Source organism: Eulemur rufifrons, chromosome 19 (genome assembly GCF_041146395.1).
Source record: "Eulemur rufifrons isolate Redbay chromosome 19, OSU_ERuf_1, whole genome shotgun sequence".
NCBI classification, from domain to species: Eukaryota; Metazoa; Chordata; class Mammalia; order Primates; family Lemuridae; genus Eulemur; species Eulemur rufifrons.
Window position 1 is genome coordinate 14,890,491 of NC_091001.1, and position 16,436 is coordinate 14,906,926.

Here is a 16,436-nt window from a genome sequence, read left to right on the forward strand (position 1 = left end):
TGAAACTAAACTTGAACCTCAATCAATTGCCTATTCATAATACCAAAAAATATGTCACATTAATTTTTCATTTTCTGAATTTTCAAATAAAATTCGTTTTAAAAAGGAAGTGTTTTCTGGGTATAGAGACAACAGAAAAATAAAATAGTGTTTGAGTGTTTCTGTGCGTGCATGGGTTCAGTTGCTTTTGTTGTTTGATGGATTTCCACATCAAGACCAAATCAACTTCATGATTTCCCTGATCTGCTGTATGATCTTTGGCCTTTTAATGACACAATTCTTCAAGTCAGTTGAGAATAGTGGTTGTGTTCTGAAAAAAATATATAATTTCTACAAGTCATAATTAGTGTAGTTGATTACACATAATCAAGATTGTAGGCATACTGAGAATATTCAGTTAATGTATGAAATTGAAGTTGATGCTCTTGACCTGAAAAGAACAACATATGCCAATTTGGGACTTGCAATCACCCATTGAATATTGTTTTGCTCTTAGTCTTTGTTGGAATATTAAAGCTATCATCTTCCCTAAATGCTTATTAAAAGAATCCCCCTTTATAAAGGGTGTACCTTTAGAGGGACTCTTATCATTTTAACGGATTGCCTTTGATGGTGATAAACCATGTTCTGATGGTATATCTGAAAGATATGTTCCCTACCCTGCTTTTATTGACCAGCCGGATGACACTCGAACAAAATCAAAGTGACTAAAATCATGCTTCAGCTTAGGGATGAGAGTGTGTAGTGTTCTGCTAATCAGGTTTGTTACCATGAAAAAAACTTGCAACCATCTTTTTTTTTCTTTTTTTCTTTCTTTTTTTTTTTTTTTGGAGAGGGGTTGGGGGGAGAGAGTGAGTGTTGGGAATCAGTGAGGGGGTTAGACATGCAAGTAACAAGGATGTTTTCTACATTGTACATTATAACCAGGCTAACAGTATCACTAAAGGCCTGATCTGGAGGCAGAAGTGGCAGGCAAAGCTTTGTCTCTTTGGTAGCCCCCCTCTTTGTGATTAAACGGTTTTGCTCTGTAACTTTTTTTTTTTTTTTTTTTGCCCCTTATTCTCCTTCTCATACATGAAAAGAACTTTGCTGTTGCTCCTTGACAGCCTACAGGTAAACTTCTCTTCTAGTGAGAGTATTGACAGGAGATGGCTTATATTCCCCCGTTTTTGTAAGGGGAATATCCTCAGGATTGGCTTCCTCATTTTTGCTGAAACTAGCTGCACTGAAGGTCTCATAGGATGAGGTCAACTTTTTGTTGAGGAGGTTTCTGTTGCGGTCACCCATGATGGCAGCCTCGCCATTGGCCAGCTTTTCCTGGCTTCCTCGTTCATCTACAGGCATGAAAGTGGAGAGTTTGGGCTGGCTCTTCTTCCTCTCCGGAGAAGTGCGGACCGGCATCCAGCAGGAGTCTGAGTGGCCGTACTCATCACACTCACGAGTGCACTTCCCAGTGAGGGCTACATCTGGAAGAGGTCTTGAATCTGAAATCCAAGGAGAAGAAGCTGTTAGTGTTGGACATTCCTTTACAGGCTTTCCTGATCTATATGAAATTGGAGGGGGACATAGAAAAAATATAAATATATATATCCTTCCCTTACCGTATTATTTCCCATTTCCCAACACCCTGCAGCTCATCATCCCATAGGCCAGTTTTTATTTTATATGCATCAAAGATAAGATTTTGCAAAAACATCCAATATTATAGAAGAGAGAAATGGACAAAATGATAAATTTTAGTGTGTAGAAGAGAGAGAGAGATATGCATTTGTTACAGGACAGAGACATGAAGATATTCTGAAGTAGAAGTGTTAAGTACTCATAGGTATGTTTGTATGGGTAAATTTTTTCCACATCCGTAAGAAAAATTATTAAATACAAATAGATAATTTTCTGGATCTATAAATTATCCCAGAAGTGATATGCTTTTGCCAATTGGATTTCTTCCTGCTTATACATTATTCATGGAATGCAAATATGCAAAACCTTATATTTAAAATACGTTCTAAGACATCAGGGTGACTCAAAGTAGAACCTAAATTGACAGCATATTATGTAGTAGAAAGTAAAAAAGCAAGGTACAAGTAGGTTATAGGCATGAGCATGCTAGCAATATCATCACCTGCCCACCCCATCCCACATCCCCCTCTCCCCCCACCATGTCAAATGACCTACTATGTGCTGTATGATGATTCCCTGAGTGTTTTATTTGCCAGTGTGTTTTCTGAATGGAAATATTATCTGAAATATACGCAATGTATTGATTAAATATAGTCAAGTTCCTAATTTTGATGAAATAGCATGTGCTCCTAATTAATGATGTTGGCCAAAGGATTGCAAAATGTCTTTTATTTCTAAAAAGCTAAATCATGTCCAGAGAGTTCTTGGGGATCAAGCGTAAAGACAGCAGTTAAGAATTACCTTTATACATAATTAAAATCATTATATGTGTCTCTCTCTGGAGAATGGTTATGTATTATCTTAATATTAAAAATATTTTTACGGACTTTATTTTTGTTTGTGGGGGAGAGAGAGAGGGAGAACTGTTCTATCTCAGATTCTAAGGGAATAAGCTGGAGGTTTTATTTAATATATGTTATTGTTTATTTTATTGTCAAACAATAGAGCATATTACAACTATTAAATACATCCCAATTTATCTCATATGGTATCATTTTATTATAAGACTTGAGACTTAAAGACCGACGAATTTTGACCTCTGCAAATGTATTCACAGCCAGTAGAGTCTGTGAGATTTGTGTATGCATAACGCTGGATAGATTTGGTTTAAAATAAAAGAGGGGGTTAAATTATTCCCAATGTATTTATACCCTCTACTTGTGCCTCTACACACCATCCCCTGTAGTTTCAAATTTGTATAAGATATTGTAAAAGTTTTCTCTGCTAAATCTCCTAAATTAGGCTCTCCAATAATGCTTGTCATTTTTCCCTTCAGTAATGGATAACTGAAATATTGGCATTTATCAACCCATCGATTTTTGAACCATCTTGGCCTGTGATTTTTATGCTCTATGCTGAGAGTTCACAAGAAAATGCCAGTGTTCTTTATAGGAAATCTAGCATTGCTTTACTCTTTCCCAAAGGTAAAATCCAAAGGTAATTATTTATTGCATTCTCACATGCTGCTATTTGACTTCTAAGTGGGCAGATCCTTCTAATTTTTAACATCAAAAGAAAAGCACTTTCCCATTTTCATGCGAAATTCCCTCTGTGTTTCTCAAATGTGTATTTTAGATGCGTTAAAAATCAAACTACTGACAAATTTTATGAATGATTTTTGTAATCTAGTTGGTTTAAATAAACAAACTGCAAGTCCTTTGAGAATATTTCCTGTCTTGGAATACTTTGTTATCTTTTTGAAATTGATTGTAAATACTTTGAATAGGAAAAAACCTTATAAAAATACAAAGTATAAGTTCACATCTACTTTTTACTCAAGATATATCTTGTTTTCTTCACCACTGTCAACAAATTCAAACTTTTCCTTTTTTCTTATAAGAGCGTCTACCAAAGACACATGAAAATAATCAGGCATTTAGCTTCTGAAATGAAAGTAAAATCTTTATGAATTGAGTTGTCGTTTCCTGCAGAAATGACCTAGAATTATCATCTCCAATCATCTTATGTCTCACACAATGTGTCCATTTACTTACACAGTGACTTACACAGGTGGCAGCTTTTCAGGGATTAATGTGTGTTTGTAGTTTGAAATTCATTGCCCTTGTTTTGCTCGTTTGAGATGCACTTAAAAACAGCTCGTGAAACTATTTTGATGCTCTAATAATTCTTCCTACCTTTCACTTAACTTGTGTACCTAACCTATCTACAGCTCATAAGAGGTTATATTCATTTAGATCAACTCTATTTCCACTTAACTATAAGTGAGATGCTCTTCAATTCTTTCCCTCAGTCTTTACTTCATAGTCTGGAGTATTTTCCACTAAAATTGATTTCCTCTATTGCTTTTAATGAAACACAGCTTGTCTTCTGTGCCATCATCCACATGCGAGCTGCCACATCTTTATCCTAGAAGCATGACTTTTAATAAGGATCCCCTGTCATTTCCAAAGTAAAACACTTGATTGGGGACCACAGCGGAAGATGACAAGCCTAATTGGCTGAGACATGTTGCAGTGTTGTCATCAAATTTAGAAAAATAATCAAGAAAGGCTATAAGAGATTCATCATGAGCTATTAAAACTTCCAATTTGGATGACTAACATGAATCTTAAAAAGAAATGTCAATAATTAACAAATGCAATTTGTATTACGATGCAATTTATTAAGGGAAGGCATGAGCGGAATAGTATTTTTCTGTGTTTGTATATTTTCTAAGTTTAATTATGCAAGAATATATGATGCATTTTTTAAAACACAAAAGTTATATAGGGTCTTAGAGAATCATCAAATGCACTATTTTCTTCTTTCCATAAAAAATATACTTTTAAAATGTTCTAATTTTTTTGTGGGATTGTAGAGGTAGACCTTTCATAATTAGTAACTCTTCTTAGTCTTTCACTGAAGGATGTTTTCTAACATTTAGCAACATTATTTTATGCTTTACTGCTTTTTTAAAATTTCTTTTCTTTTTATTTATTGTTTTGGAGACAGTGTCTCACTCTGTCGCCCTGGGTAGAGTGCCATGGCATCATCGTAGCTCACTGCAACCTCAAACTCCTGGGCCCAAGATATCCTCTTGCCTCAGCCTCCCAAGTATCTGGGACTACAGGTGCACACCACCACGCCTGGCTAATTTTTCTATTTTTTTGTAGAGACAGATGGGGTCGGAGGTGCGGGGAGGCAAGTGGTTTTGTTATGTTGCTCAGGATGCTCTTAAACTCCTGACCTCAGATTACAGGAGTGAGCCACCATGTCTGGCCCCATTTCTACTACGTCTTCTCGAGGTTTGATATGACAGAGCAGGGGGAAAATACAAAAACAAAAAAACCTCTAAAGAACTTGCTTTATTGTGGAAAGTGCTTATAGAGAATACTATTAAATTTTCATATAGAATATTCTTCTTTTGTATTTATTTACCTTATACCCATCATTTCATCTTTATTCAGTCCAAGAAATAGTAGGCCGGGCACAGTGGCTCATGCCTTTAATCCTAGCACTTTGGGAGGACAAGATGGGACGCCTGTGGTCCCAGCTACTTGGGAGGCTGAGGCAGGATGATTGCTTGAGCCCAGGAGTTTGAGGTTGCAGTGAGCTACGATGAAGCCACTGCACTCTAGCCCAGGCAGCAGCGCAAGATCCTGTCTCAAAAAAAAAAAAAAAAAAAAAAAGCAAAGGAAATTAAATTCATCGTATCTTATTTGTTGCTTAACATGACTTGTAGAGAACTCCATTTTTATCTAGTTATGCTATTTACTAGAATCAGCGCATCATTTTGGAGAGTTAAAGTCCTTTTCTTGACATAAAGTTAATTTCCCTCTTAAAAGTACACATTTTTAAGCCATGATAACAGCTAACAACCTTAGAACAATTCATAATATATGAAGTACTTCTCCATACTTCATCCCTTATACTTATCACCTCAATCATATAGCAAGGAGGACAGAAACATTGAGGGGGTCCAACATATGAGAGAGCTGAGGCTCAAAGAATAAGCATTTCAACTTTCAACTTAGTGTTTTCCCATTACACCATATTGCTCCTTCTGGTAATATAGCAGCTGAGTTATTTAGAGGTCAATTACTGCTACCCATAGCCATAAAAAAAAGCTATAGTCTACAAAGAAAGAGGAAAAAACATCTGACCAGCACAGGAAATAGATGCCACAGAGTCACAAATTTTGTTACTTAGTGAAAAGAGTGGTGCAATCTCCCTAAAACTACAAATTTCCTAAAGTGGGGGAAAAGTATATGCTAACTTAAGAAGTCAGGGTATTTCCCTAAAAGAAAGTGTTTTTGTTTTTACTGGGCGAGGTAGATGGGTGAGTTAGGGCAGATGCTGCTAGATGCTGTTACAATGACCTCAACAAGAAGTGACAGACAGATACTATGTATAATCATTAGAAATAACAAGGGAAGCCCAGATTTATAGAGGCATTTAATGTTTCCAAAAGCTGTCCTGCACAATTCAGAACCTATTAGAGGCATCATTATTATAGAAGAGCACAGTAAACTTGTTAAGACTTGAAGACAGCTCTGCATCAGAAAGGATTTTGAGTATGCTGAGTTATGCATCCTGCCAGAATCCTAGACATTCACTCTACTCCAGGTCCTTTGCTTGGGACAATACATGGATCTTTCTGTTTACTAAGAGAAGGCATGAAAATATCACATTTAATTTTAAAATATTTCCAGTGAATTTTTGGGTTTTTTTCTAAAGGTCAGATACTTATGCTGTATGTATCATTTGCTTATTTGTTTAATTTATAAATTATTTAACTCACTGACCATGTTAGTTAAATGGATTACTTATCAATGTGTAGACTTCCCAGATGTTCACACCATCCCTCCAATTTGTTCTTTAAAATTAAGCACTAGCACATAACTAGCATTACTTGACAAAATTCTGCAAATAAAAAGATTGTGGTATTTTCTTCTTTGTGAGCAAAACAAAGTAGGTACCCTTTCCTCTTTTTTCTTTTTAAAGTATTTGGTTTTATTTTTATCCTTCTTGACTTTCTGATATACAGAGACTTTTTTTCTCTAGGAGCACACTTAGATTCTAGTGGAATTTGGTGGATAATGAAAAGGTTTTATGAAAGAATGAACAAGCAAAATGAAATATAATTGGTAAGTCTTTTCCAACAAATATTTTAACATTACCTTCACTTTCATTAGTCCAAAGGAAAATCTCTCTTTTATTCAAATAATTAAACCAAGTGCTTTATTTTAAAATAGCTATCAGAAAATATTTCTTTTTGCCTTTTATGATAACACTGAGAAAAAATAAACAAATATCCATTAGCTAAAACTTTTTATTCAGAAAACTATAACTGTAGTCAAGAAAGCCTGGGGGTGAGAAGACAGGATCCGAAATATGCCCACCCACACTGAACTGTACTTGGATTTTTCGTGTAAATAACTGGAAGATCCCTGCCTTTTGCCTGTTTGGGGAATTTAGGAAGGACAGATGGGCAAACATAGAACAGTTCATGGTCCAGGTGGGAATCACTGACTTAGACAAGCAGTTTGTAATGCTCTGAGTGTGTGAGGACCTTCTGGAAGAGGGGCAAATTTATAGTTATGTAAGAGCCACTCAGGCTACAAAAAGGAGGTTAAGATTCCTAGAGAGTGTTCTAATTTGTCACGGAATCATTTGATCCAACTGACCTAGAAGAGGCTATGAGGACAATCTAATCACTCAACGCTTTCTTCAGTGTCACCTGTACCACTCCCGAGCACTTTCCTCAAAGGGCGGTGAACTTTTGAAAGGAGCAGGAGGTCTGGAGACGGCTCAACCATTTATAAGCTGTGTAATTTCTGATATTTTTCTGAGCTTCAAGCTCCTCGTGGGTAAGAGAGTAATACCCAGTCCTTCGTTTATTGTGGGATCAATGAGTTAATGTAATCACAGCTCATAGCATGCTCCCTGATGCAGTGTAGGTGTTCAATAAATAGTAGGTCATAGCCCCTGGAAAGATTTGGGGAGGTCGAGACTTATTTTTCTCTCTGCAATCTTCCAGGAGTGAAAAGGGCATAGATAACGGGAATAGGTTCAGGAGCCAGGTGATCTAGATTCACAACCTAACTTTGTCACTTTGTAGTTGTGTAACTGTGAACAGGTTACTTGATTTCAGCTTCCTTACCTATATAACGAACAGGAGAAGTTATTAATGTCTCAGAATTACCACAAGGATTAAATGCGTTAATATATGTAAAGTAATTATAACAATTCTTGACACACAGTAAGCCCTCAATAAATGTTAGTTACTTTAGGTACAATCTCTTATCCAAATTCAGTTGTCAAAAAAGCTCAAAATACTAAAAGGTTTTTTTTTTTTCCCCCATAAATTTACAACAAACCTGATCTGAACAAATACAAGGTTGTTTTCATCATTTTATGTTACATGGTGTGAATATTTGTATGTTTTACTGTAAAAACAGTACACTAATTAAGAGTATAGTCTTAGACTCTTAAAATTTTAAATAATAGAAGATACATGCATGATATTATCTTTCTAACATATGAAGAATTCTGAATTGTATCTAAATCTGGCCCCCAAGGGTTTCGGATAACTTAATGTGGAATTAATATCAATTATCAATCAAAGGGCATATATTTCGAGTTACTTTTCTAGTAGTGCTACTGGCTTTTTGCTGACAGAGTCTACAATATACAGAGCTATCATCTACTTAGGACAATGCATTGGCCACCAGACCCTATTTGTCTATGTCAGGCATCCTCCTAATACTTCATTATTAAGAGTTTGCCAAAGAAGATTTGTTCGATATGTATCATGGTTGCTCAAAATTCAAGAGCAGATGGGGTGATATGGCTCATGTCTATAATCCCAGCTCTTTGGGAGGCCAAGGTGGGAGCATCAGTTGAAGCCAGGAGTTCAAGACTAGCCTGGGCAATATAGCAAGACTCCGCCTCTACAAAAAAATAAGAAATAAAAACTTAGCCAGGCATGCTGGTGCAAGCCTGTAGTCCTAGCTATGTGGGAGCCTCGAGCAGGAGGATTGCTTGAGCCCAGGAGTTCAACACTGCCGTAAGCCATGATTGTGCCACTGCACTCCAGTCTGGGTAACAGAGAAAGACCCTATCTAAAAAAAAAAACAAAAACAAAACATAATGATAATCATTCAAGGGCAATTTATCTATTATTTGGAATTATCTTTACAACCTCAACAGATCAACTTCACGATTAATCATTTTGTTTTAAACTTGCCCTAAGATAGTGGGTTGCCAGCTTACTTTCTTGTTTTACCTGCACGAGTAGCACAAGGACCCACCCATTATAAAGATGGGTCAAAAATTAGCTATAAATTAGCAATAAATTAATCTAACAAGAAGAGGTTGAAAATCAGGACAAGACAACAAAGGCAGGGCAAATATCTAAAATGCAATGCACCGTTCATACATGAAAAATGATAAAACAAAAAAGTAATTAATCATGAGCTATGCAGACTTCATGATGTATGTACATGATTGTTTTAAATTGCAGAGTAAGACCCGTAATTCCTCTAATCTCCCTACACACAACCCTTTGGAATGTGACATTACTGCTTGTACCGTCAAGACGTGGATTCTATTTAGCATCCCTTAAAGCTGGGCTAACTTTGACAACTAGAATGTGGCAGAAGTGACACTGTGATATTTCCAGCCTAGCTATCAAGAGGCCTATAGCAATTTTGCATTCAGCCTTGGAACTCTGGGATCGCCATCCTGAGAGAAAGCATGATCCAGCCTCTTTGAAGATGAAAGACCACTGCAGAGGGAGATGCAGCTGTCCCAGCTGTCTCAGCAAAGTCTACCCCCCGCAGGCTCTCCAAGAGCATGCAGCCTCACAAGTGAGCCAGGCAAAACTAGCAGAAGAGCCATGTAGCCAATCCATAGACATGTAAGAAGTAATAAATCTTCGTTGTTTCAAGCCACTAAGTTATGTTTGCTTGTGTTTGTTTGGTTTTTTGTTTGTTTGGACTACTCAGCAATACATCACTGCAGTAATAATCATAGATGTATTATACAATCTGCAGTAAACAAAGTGCTCCAAACAATAGCCTGAGATCTGGAAACAATACATTCTTCTTTTTTTATATCTCCTTATCATGGGTAACAAACCGACCGATATTAGTGTAAGCACAACTCTTCAAATGAACATTTTCAGAGATATAGGCACATTTAAGAAGTTCAAGCAGAGGGCTACCACATAAAGTTTTAGAAATTCTCAACCTTTAATTACAAGATTTCACTGCATTATACCTAGGAGTGCTCCAGTTTGAGCTGACATGCCAAGACAATACTAAAATATTTAAACATGTTTGAAAGCATCAGCAACTTTTCTCCATACCTTAGGCTAAACTCAGTTAAACAGCAATTGAATGTATCTCAAGAAGCATTTATTGCCCTGAGGCTTAGACCACTGTCATTCTGAATGTGGCATTATCATATACAGTGGAGACTGTGCATGCCACGTCTCACGCAGTCTTGCTGAATCAACTCAAACACGAATCTGCTGGTTGGCGCATGAAAACTGCACTACAGCAGCAAAATATGTGGTGACTGCGTGGGAGTGATCAATTTATGCACATCAGAGATGCGACTTCACTTTGGTTACCCTCTTCACCCATGCCAAATCAGAGGCAGCAGAAATTTTTGTGTGACGGAGCAGAGTAGAAAAAAAGATAGGAAGTGCTGGATATGAGAAGATGCTATGACATTGATCAAGAGTGTTTATAAGACCCAGGAAGAGAGTAGAGGTATTCATTTAACAAGCCGTCAATTGATTACCCCACTGAAAATAGACCAAATTCTTGGCTATGCATGTTTATTTTTCCACTGTAATAATTATAGCTTTTATGATTTTCTTTCTAGTCTCTTAGATTTTCTTATATTGAGAATTGTTTGCTTTGGAAATCATAGACTTTAACAATCTGTTGAAAGCTAGAAGCATTCTCTCCCCTCATAAATGTAAATATGCACCCACAAAATTTTGCATAAAATTTCAGTGGGTTTCCAGAGACCTGAAGTAGAGTCTGAGAATATCGCTAACATTCTGGTAGAGGAGAGAAACAAGGTGCGTTTTTACACTTAGACTTTTTCTCCCCTTGAGTTAGTATCAAAGGTTAAGAAATATTTAACAATTCAACATCTAAATTACTGGGGATGGATTTAACTGATTGCCAATCACTAACCTGAAGATTTGTTTTCTTTCCTAAAATCTATGTTCAGTATTTGCTTCAAACCAGTGTCTTGAATTGCCAGCAACTAAATCATTGTTTATTTTCTATAATAAGGGAAATAAATTCTTGTCATTATGGAAGTTCAAACAAAAACTATAATGGTCCACATGAGGTATATTTTTTAATTTAATAAAATTTGTTAGCTACTTTATATTTGTTTTACTAGAAAGTGTAACAGAGTAGCACTAAAAGAGTTATAAGTAACAACGTAGAGCCACTTTCCTTTAATGGTATCAAACCTTCAAAATTTTCTATTATAACTGGGCAATTATCATCTGATGGTATGATATTTTTATTCATTAGCTCTATAACTGGATTATTAATCAAATGTTCATTATTGGCCACAAAGTTGTAGAATATGTATTCTACAATAAATATGAATATTATCTTCAGGAATGGATGTTTACTTTAAAAATAGTATTTAAAGTCTTTATTAACTGTAAGAATATTACCTTTGGGTGGTAGTCTTCTTGAAGGCAGTGCCCATTTTATTTTTACTTCTCCAATAACATATGCTTTTATGCAAACAGATTTAAAAACAAAGAAAATTGGAAAAATAATTTAATAGATATTCCCTCTTTCTTTCCTCCCATATAAACCATGATAAAGAATTTTTTATAAAAAGTGAAAAGTTAAAAAATAGCCTCTGTAATAAGTAGTTCTTATTAAAGTACTTAATGAATGCAAGTATGTTAAATATTGAATCAAATGCATTCAGTAGTACGGGATGTCCTAAGGAAGAAAAGTTTCACTACATCGTGAATATAAGGCATTTCCATGTGTTATTTTCCTTTCATTATTTTGTGTGAAAGTCTAAAATGAGCTACATTAAAGCTAAATCCTATGTGTAGTAGAATTGTAATGTGATTACTTTTTGCATGGGGCAAATCACAGCAATTTAGATTTATTGAAGTAATACTCATTTTTAAAAAATGTAACAAAAATCATAGCACCCATTCATTTTCTCCTTCACTGTAGTGGTCCTGAGAAACTATACAATTATTCTAATGATTAGGCCTTTTTCAGAACATATGCTCAAACTCTTTGCTTGGGATTGCCTATTGAAACATTTCAGAAGTCACACAGAAAAGCTTCTCTGGTGGGAACTATTCCTTCAATTACAAGCTGTGTTGTAATAGAATTTCATTAGCAGTTGTGATTTGGGAGAAAGAGAAAGATAGCAACCTTTGAGGAAGATTTCAAGCACACATTGAGTTCTGAAGTACTATTGGGAGATGGGGCTCTGAGAGCTTTCGGTAGGAGCTGAAACACCATTCATAGGGAGAGTTTTAAAACATTTGGTATGCTGGCTCCTTAGTCTGGTCACTAAGCTGATCAGCTGAAGGCAAAACTGGCAATCACAATTAGGACCAAAAGAGTGTTGAAGAGATTGAGAGTGCGGAGGTAAATAAAAGGAAAAAGGAGAAAATGATCTCTGGTGAGCAGCAAACAAAACTCAATGATCAGGTTAAACAGAGGGGAAATCAATGAAGCAACATTGGATCAGTTTGCTTCATTGATTTTTGCTGCTCATTGAAATGTTTTCCTTTATTTACTTCCTATTTCCTTGGAGAGTGGTAAAGTCTCACTGTTGAACTTCCGTGGGAGCCTGTGACGGACAGAGAAGCAAGCTCTGGAGATGCTCTCACGCCTGCACGCTGCCTTTCCACACTGCGCCGATGCAAAGGCAATTCCAGTGCTCTCGATCACACTGCAGGAGCCGACCCGCACACTCGCTCTCACAGAGCCTCTGTCCTAGGCAGAATAAGGGTCCCCTCCAAAGCTGCCTGCACCCTAATCCCTGGAACCTGCAAACATGTTATGTAACATGGTAAAGGGCAATTAAGATGCCAGATGATATAGAACTCAGGAAAATCAGCAAGAAAAAATCGAACAACCCTATCAAAATGTGGGCAAAGGACATGAATAGAAATTTTTCAAAAGAAGACAGAAGAATGGCCAACAAACATGAAAAAATGCTCATCATCTCTAATCATCAGGGAAATGCAAATCAAAACCACAATGAGATATCACTTATCTCCAGTGAGGGTGGCCTTTATCAAAAAGTCTCAAAACAATAAATGTTGGTGTGGATGTGGAGAGACAGGAACACTCATACACTGCTGGTGGGACTGCAAACTAGTGTAACCCCTGTGGAAAGCAATATGGAGATACCTTAAACAGATACAAGTAGACCTACCATTTGATCCAGCAGTCCCATTATTGGGCATCTACTGCAAAGAACAAAAGACATTCTATAAAAAAGACACCTGTACCCAAATGTTTATAGCAGCACAATTCACAATGGCAAAGATGTGTAAACAACCCAAGTGCCCATCAATACATGAGTGGATTAATAAAATGTGGTATATGTATACCATGGAGTTCTACTCAGCCACAAGAAAACAGTGGTGATCTAGCACCTCTTGTATTATGCTGGATAGAGCTGGAACCCATTCTACTAAGTGAAATATCCCAAGAATGGAAAAATAAGCACCGCATGTACTCACCATCAAATTGGTTTCACTGATCAGCACCTAAGAGCACATTTAGGAATAATATTAATTGTGTGTCGGGCAGATGTGTGGGGTGGGGAGGGGATGGGTGTATGCATACATAATGAGTGCGATGCGCACCGTCTAGGGGATGGACACACTTGAAGCTCTGATTCGGGTGGGGTGGAGGCAAGGGCAATATACGTAACCTAACCTTTTGTACCCCCATAATATGCTGAAATAAAAAAAAAAAGATTGTTAATAAACTAACTTTAAAATAGGAAGATTGTACTGCATTACTCAAATGAGCCAATTTGTAATCACAGGGTTATTAAAAGTCAAAGTGGGAGGCAGAAGAAAAGTTGGTGTCAGAGTAGTGTGAAAAAGACTCAGCCTGTCATTGCTAGCTTTAGAGATGGAAGAAGGGGCTACAAGCCAAAGAATGTGGACATGTTCTAGAAATGGGAAAAGGCAAGGAAACAGAGTCTCTCCCTGAGCCTCCAGAAAGGAATGCAGCTCTGCCGACACTTTGCTTTTACCCCTGGAAGATTCATGTCAGAATTCTGACCTACAGGATTTTTAGCAAATACTTTTTTGTTGTTGTTTTAAGGGCCTAAGGTTGTAGTAATTGTTTACAGGTGTAGTAGAAACCCAATACCCATTCCCACCACTTATCTGGTCACAGTACGAACAGCACAGACTTGATGCATTTGGTACTTTCCACCCATATTTGATCCACTAAAGGAAATGGAGTGGAAAAACTTTGATTTTCATTTACCATTGAGTCACGTGTACCTAATTTTTCAGTATCTACTCCAGAATTTTCATCTTGTACTTTTGAAAATTCCGCTTTACCCTAGTATCTAATTGTCCATGTTGTTTATATCTGATCAATTAACACAGTACAATTTCTTTTTGTTCAGTAAAGTATAAACAACTCACTTGTCTGGGTGATAACTCCTCCACCCCTCATGATAGCTGCCTCTGGTAATGTTTCCGGAGGAATTGCTTTAAGCCATTCTAAATTTGGGTAACGTGATGCCAAAGAAAAAAAGAAAAAGACTTTGACATAACAGCTAAGAAGTAGAGCCAGGTACCAAGGCACAACCCTAATGAGTGCTTTGTAAAATTTACAGATTTATACAACTTCCTGATGTTTATTACTTGTTTGTCATTTGTTTTTTCTTTAGCCTGTTTTCCTCCTCGTAATTAGCAGGAAAGTGCCTCTAATAAAAAGAGATTTATGATTATTTTAAGAACAGTAAGTACAGTAACACGTCTCTCCCTAGTTTAAAACCCTCTTCCATAAATTTCAGTATAAATTCCAAATTACTCATTTTAGCACAGAAGGGCCTTCCTGGATCTGGATCAAGCCTACATCTTAACTCTTATCTCTTCCCATTCCCTCATGTTCCCACTTGCCACTTTGACAGACCTAATGCACTTGTCCTTTTTAGAAAGCCTCATGTGGTTCCACATCATCATGATATTATTGTGTTTTCTTCTTCCATTCTTCCTAGGCTTGTTACTTATCTATTTCCTATTTCTCATTTATCCTTTAAAATCCAGTTCCAGGGTGCTTGCTTTGAGATTTCTTCTGGCTAGGCTAATCATGATTCCTCTTTGTCTCTCTCGTCTTTATCCTATGTCCACCTCTATCTTAGCACTGAAATCTGCTACCTGTTCATGTGCCTTTTCCTATAAAATATAACTCTGTGTGGGCAGGAGAGGGATAAGTTAGCTATGTACTCTGGATTCTAGCAGCATTCCAGGCACATACTCAGAAAGGGCCTGTTGAATGGATGAATGAAGGATATGGTTTGGTGACATAGTGCATGTCATATCTGATGGTTATGTCTACCTTCACCGTGGCCACAGGTAGAATTATTATCAAGACATCTCTTAATCATAAGTGCAATCTCACTAGCCAAGCTGAGAAAAAGCTATGGCTTTTGTTTGTTTGTTTGGTATGTGCTGATCTAAATGAACTTCCCCACTACTCACTCTCCTCACCCCCTTTCAGGACCTATCCTATAATCTCAGTAGTTGAGATTTGTGTTCTAACAACACAATGTCGTGATTAAGATGTATTTTTATAATGCAAAATGCAGTCCTCATACTCAGCCTGAGGGATGGGGTGCTGTCAGTGGAGGTGGTAGAGAATGTTAAGTAAAAGTCTAATAGGAAAATCCCATGCATAATGGTCCCAAGGGTGTGTATATGAACTAATTCGTTAAGCTTCTTTGCTTGTGGATGGTAGCTATTTTACAGTTAATTTTAATGTTGTTAGGACCTCTGGTTGGCAGTTATACGTCTTTTAAGAATAAACTAGGAAAGTCTGGGCACAGTGCCTCATGCCTATAATCCCAGCACTCTGGGAGGCCGAGGCGGGTTGGATCATTTGAGCTCAGGAGTTCAAGACCAGCCTCAGCAAGAGTGAGACCCCGTCTCTACTAAAAATAGAAAGAAATTAGCTGGACAACTAAAAATATACATAGAAAAAATTAGCCGGGCATGGAGGTGCATGCCTGTAGTACCAGCTTCTTGGGAGGCTGAGGCACAAGGATTGCTTGAGTCCAGGAGTTTGAGGTTGCTGTGAGCTAGGCTGATGCCATGGCACTCTAGCCCGGGCAACTCTGTCCAAAAAAAAAAAAAAAAAAAAAAAGAGAAAAGAAAAGAAAAAAAGAATAAACCAGGAAAATAAAATTTACTATTGATTTATACACAGCTCATTGCATAGACAAAAATTTTCAAACCACAGAGTGATGAAGGAAAGACAGTCTCCCTGATAGAAAAGATGAACAATGGAAGGTTCTCTTCTCCCATTCTTGTAATATAGGTGCATTGTAATAGATAATATTGAAGGCAATGTGCCAACCAAATTCAGTTAGAAAAATTTTATTTTCCTTGGTAGCAACCTGATGGACACATTTTAAATGAGTAAGATCATGGACAGTTTTGATCAGTTCTTTCCAACCAGAGCATCATGACCCACCAGATGGTGGTAGAATCCATCTAAGGAGTCATAACCAGCTTACGTGCAGTTCACATTGTTTTG

The 16,436-nt window shown here is 37.0% G+C and overlaps 1 protein-coding gene across 2 annotated transcripts in view; it reads right to left on the minus strand.

Moving 5' to 3' along the window:
• Positions 1 to 1,107: 1,107 nt before the first annotated feature.
• The window catches only part of PCDH7 (protocadherin 7), a 392,272-nt gene continuing 376,943 nt past the window's right edge, over positions 1,108 to 16,436 (minus strand). For both annotated transcript variants that reach the window (XM_069494731.1, XM_069494730.1), the window contains exon 3: positions 1,108 to 1,484. In XM_069494731.1, coding sequence (XP_069350832.1) covers positions 1,108 to 1,484 — 377 coding nt within the window. The remainder of the gene's footprint in view (positions 1,485 to 16,436) is intronic.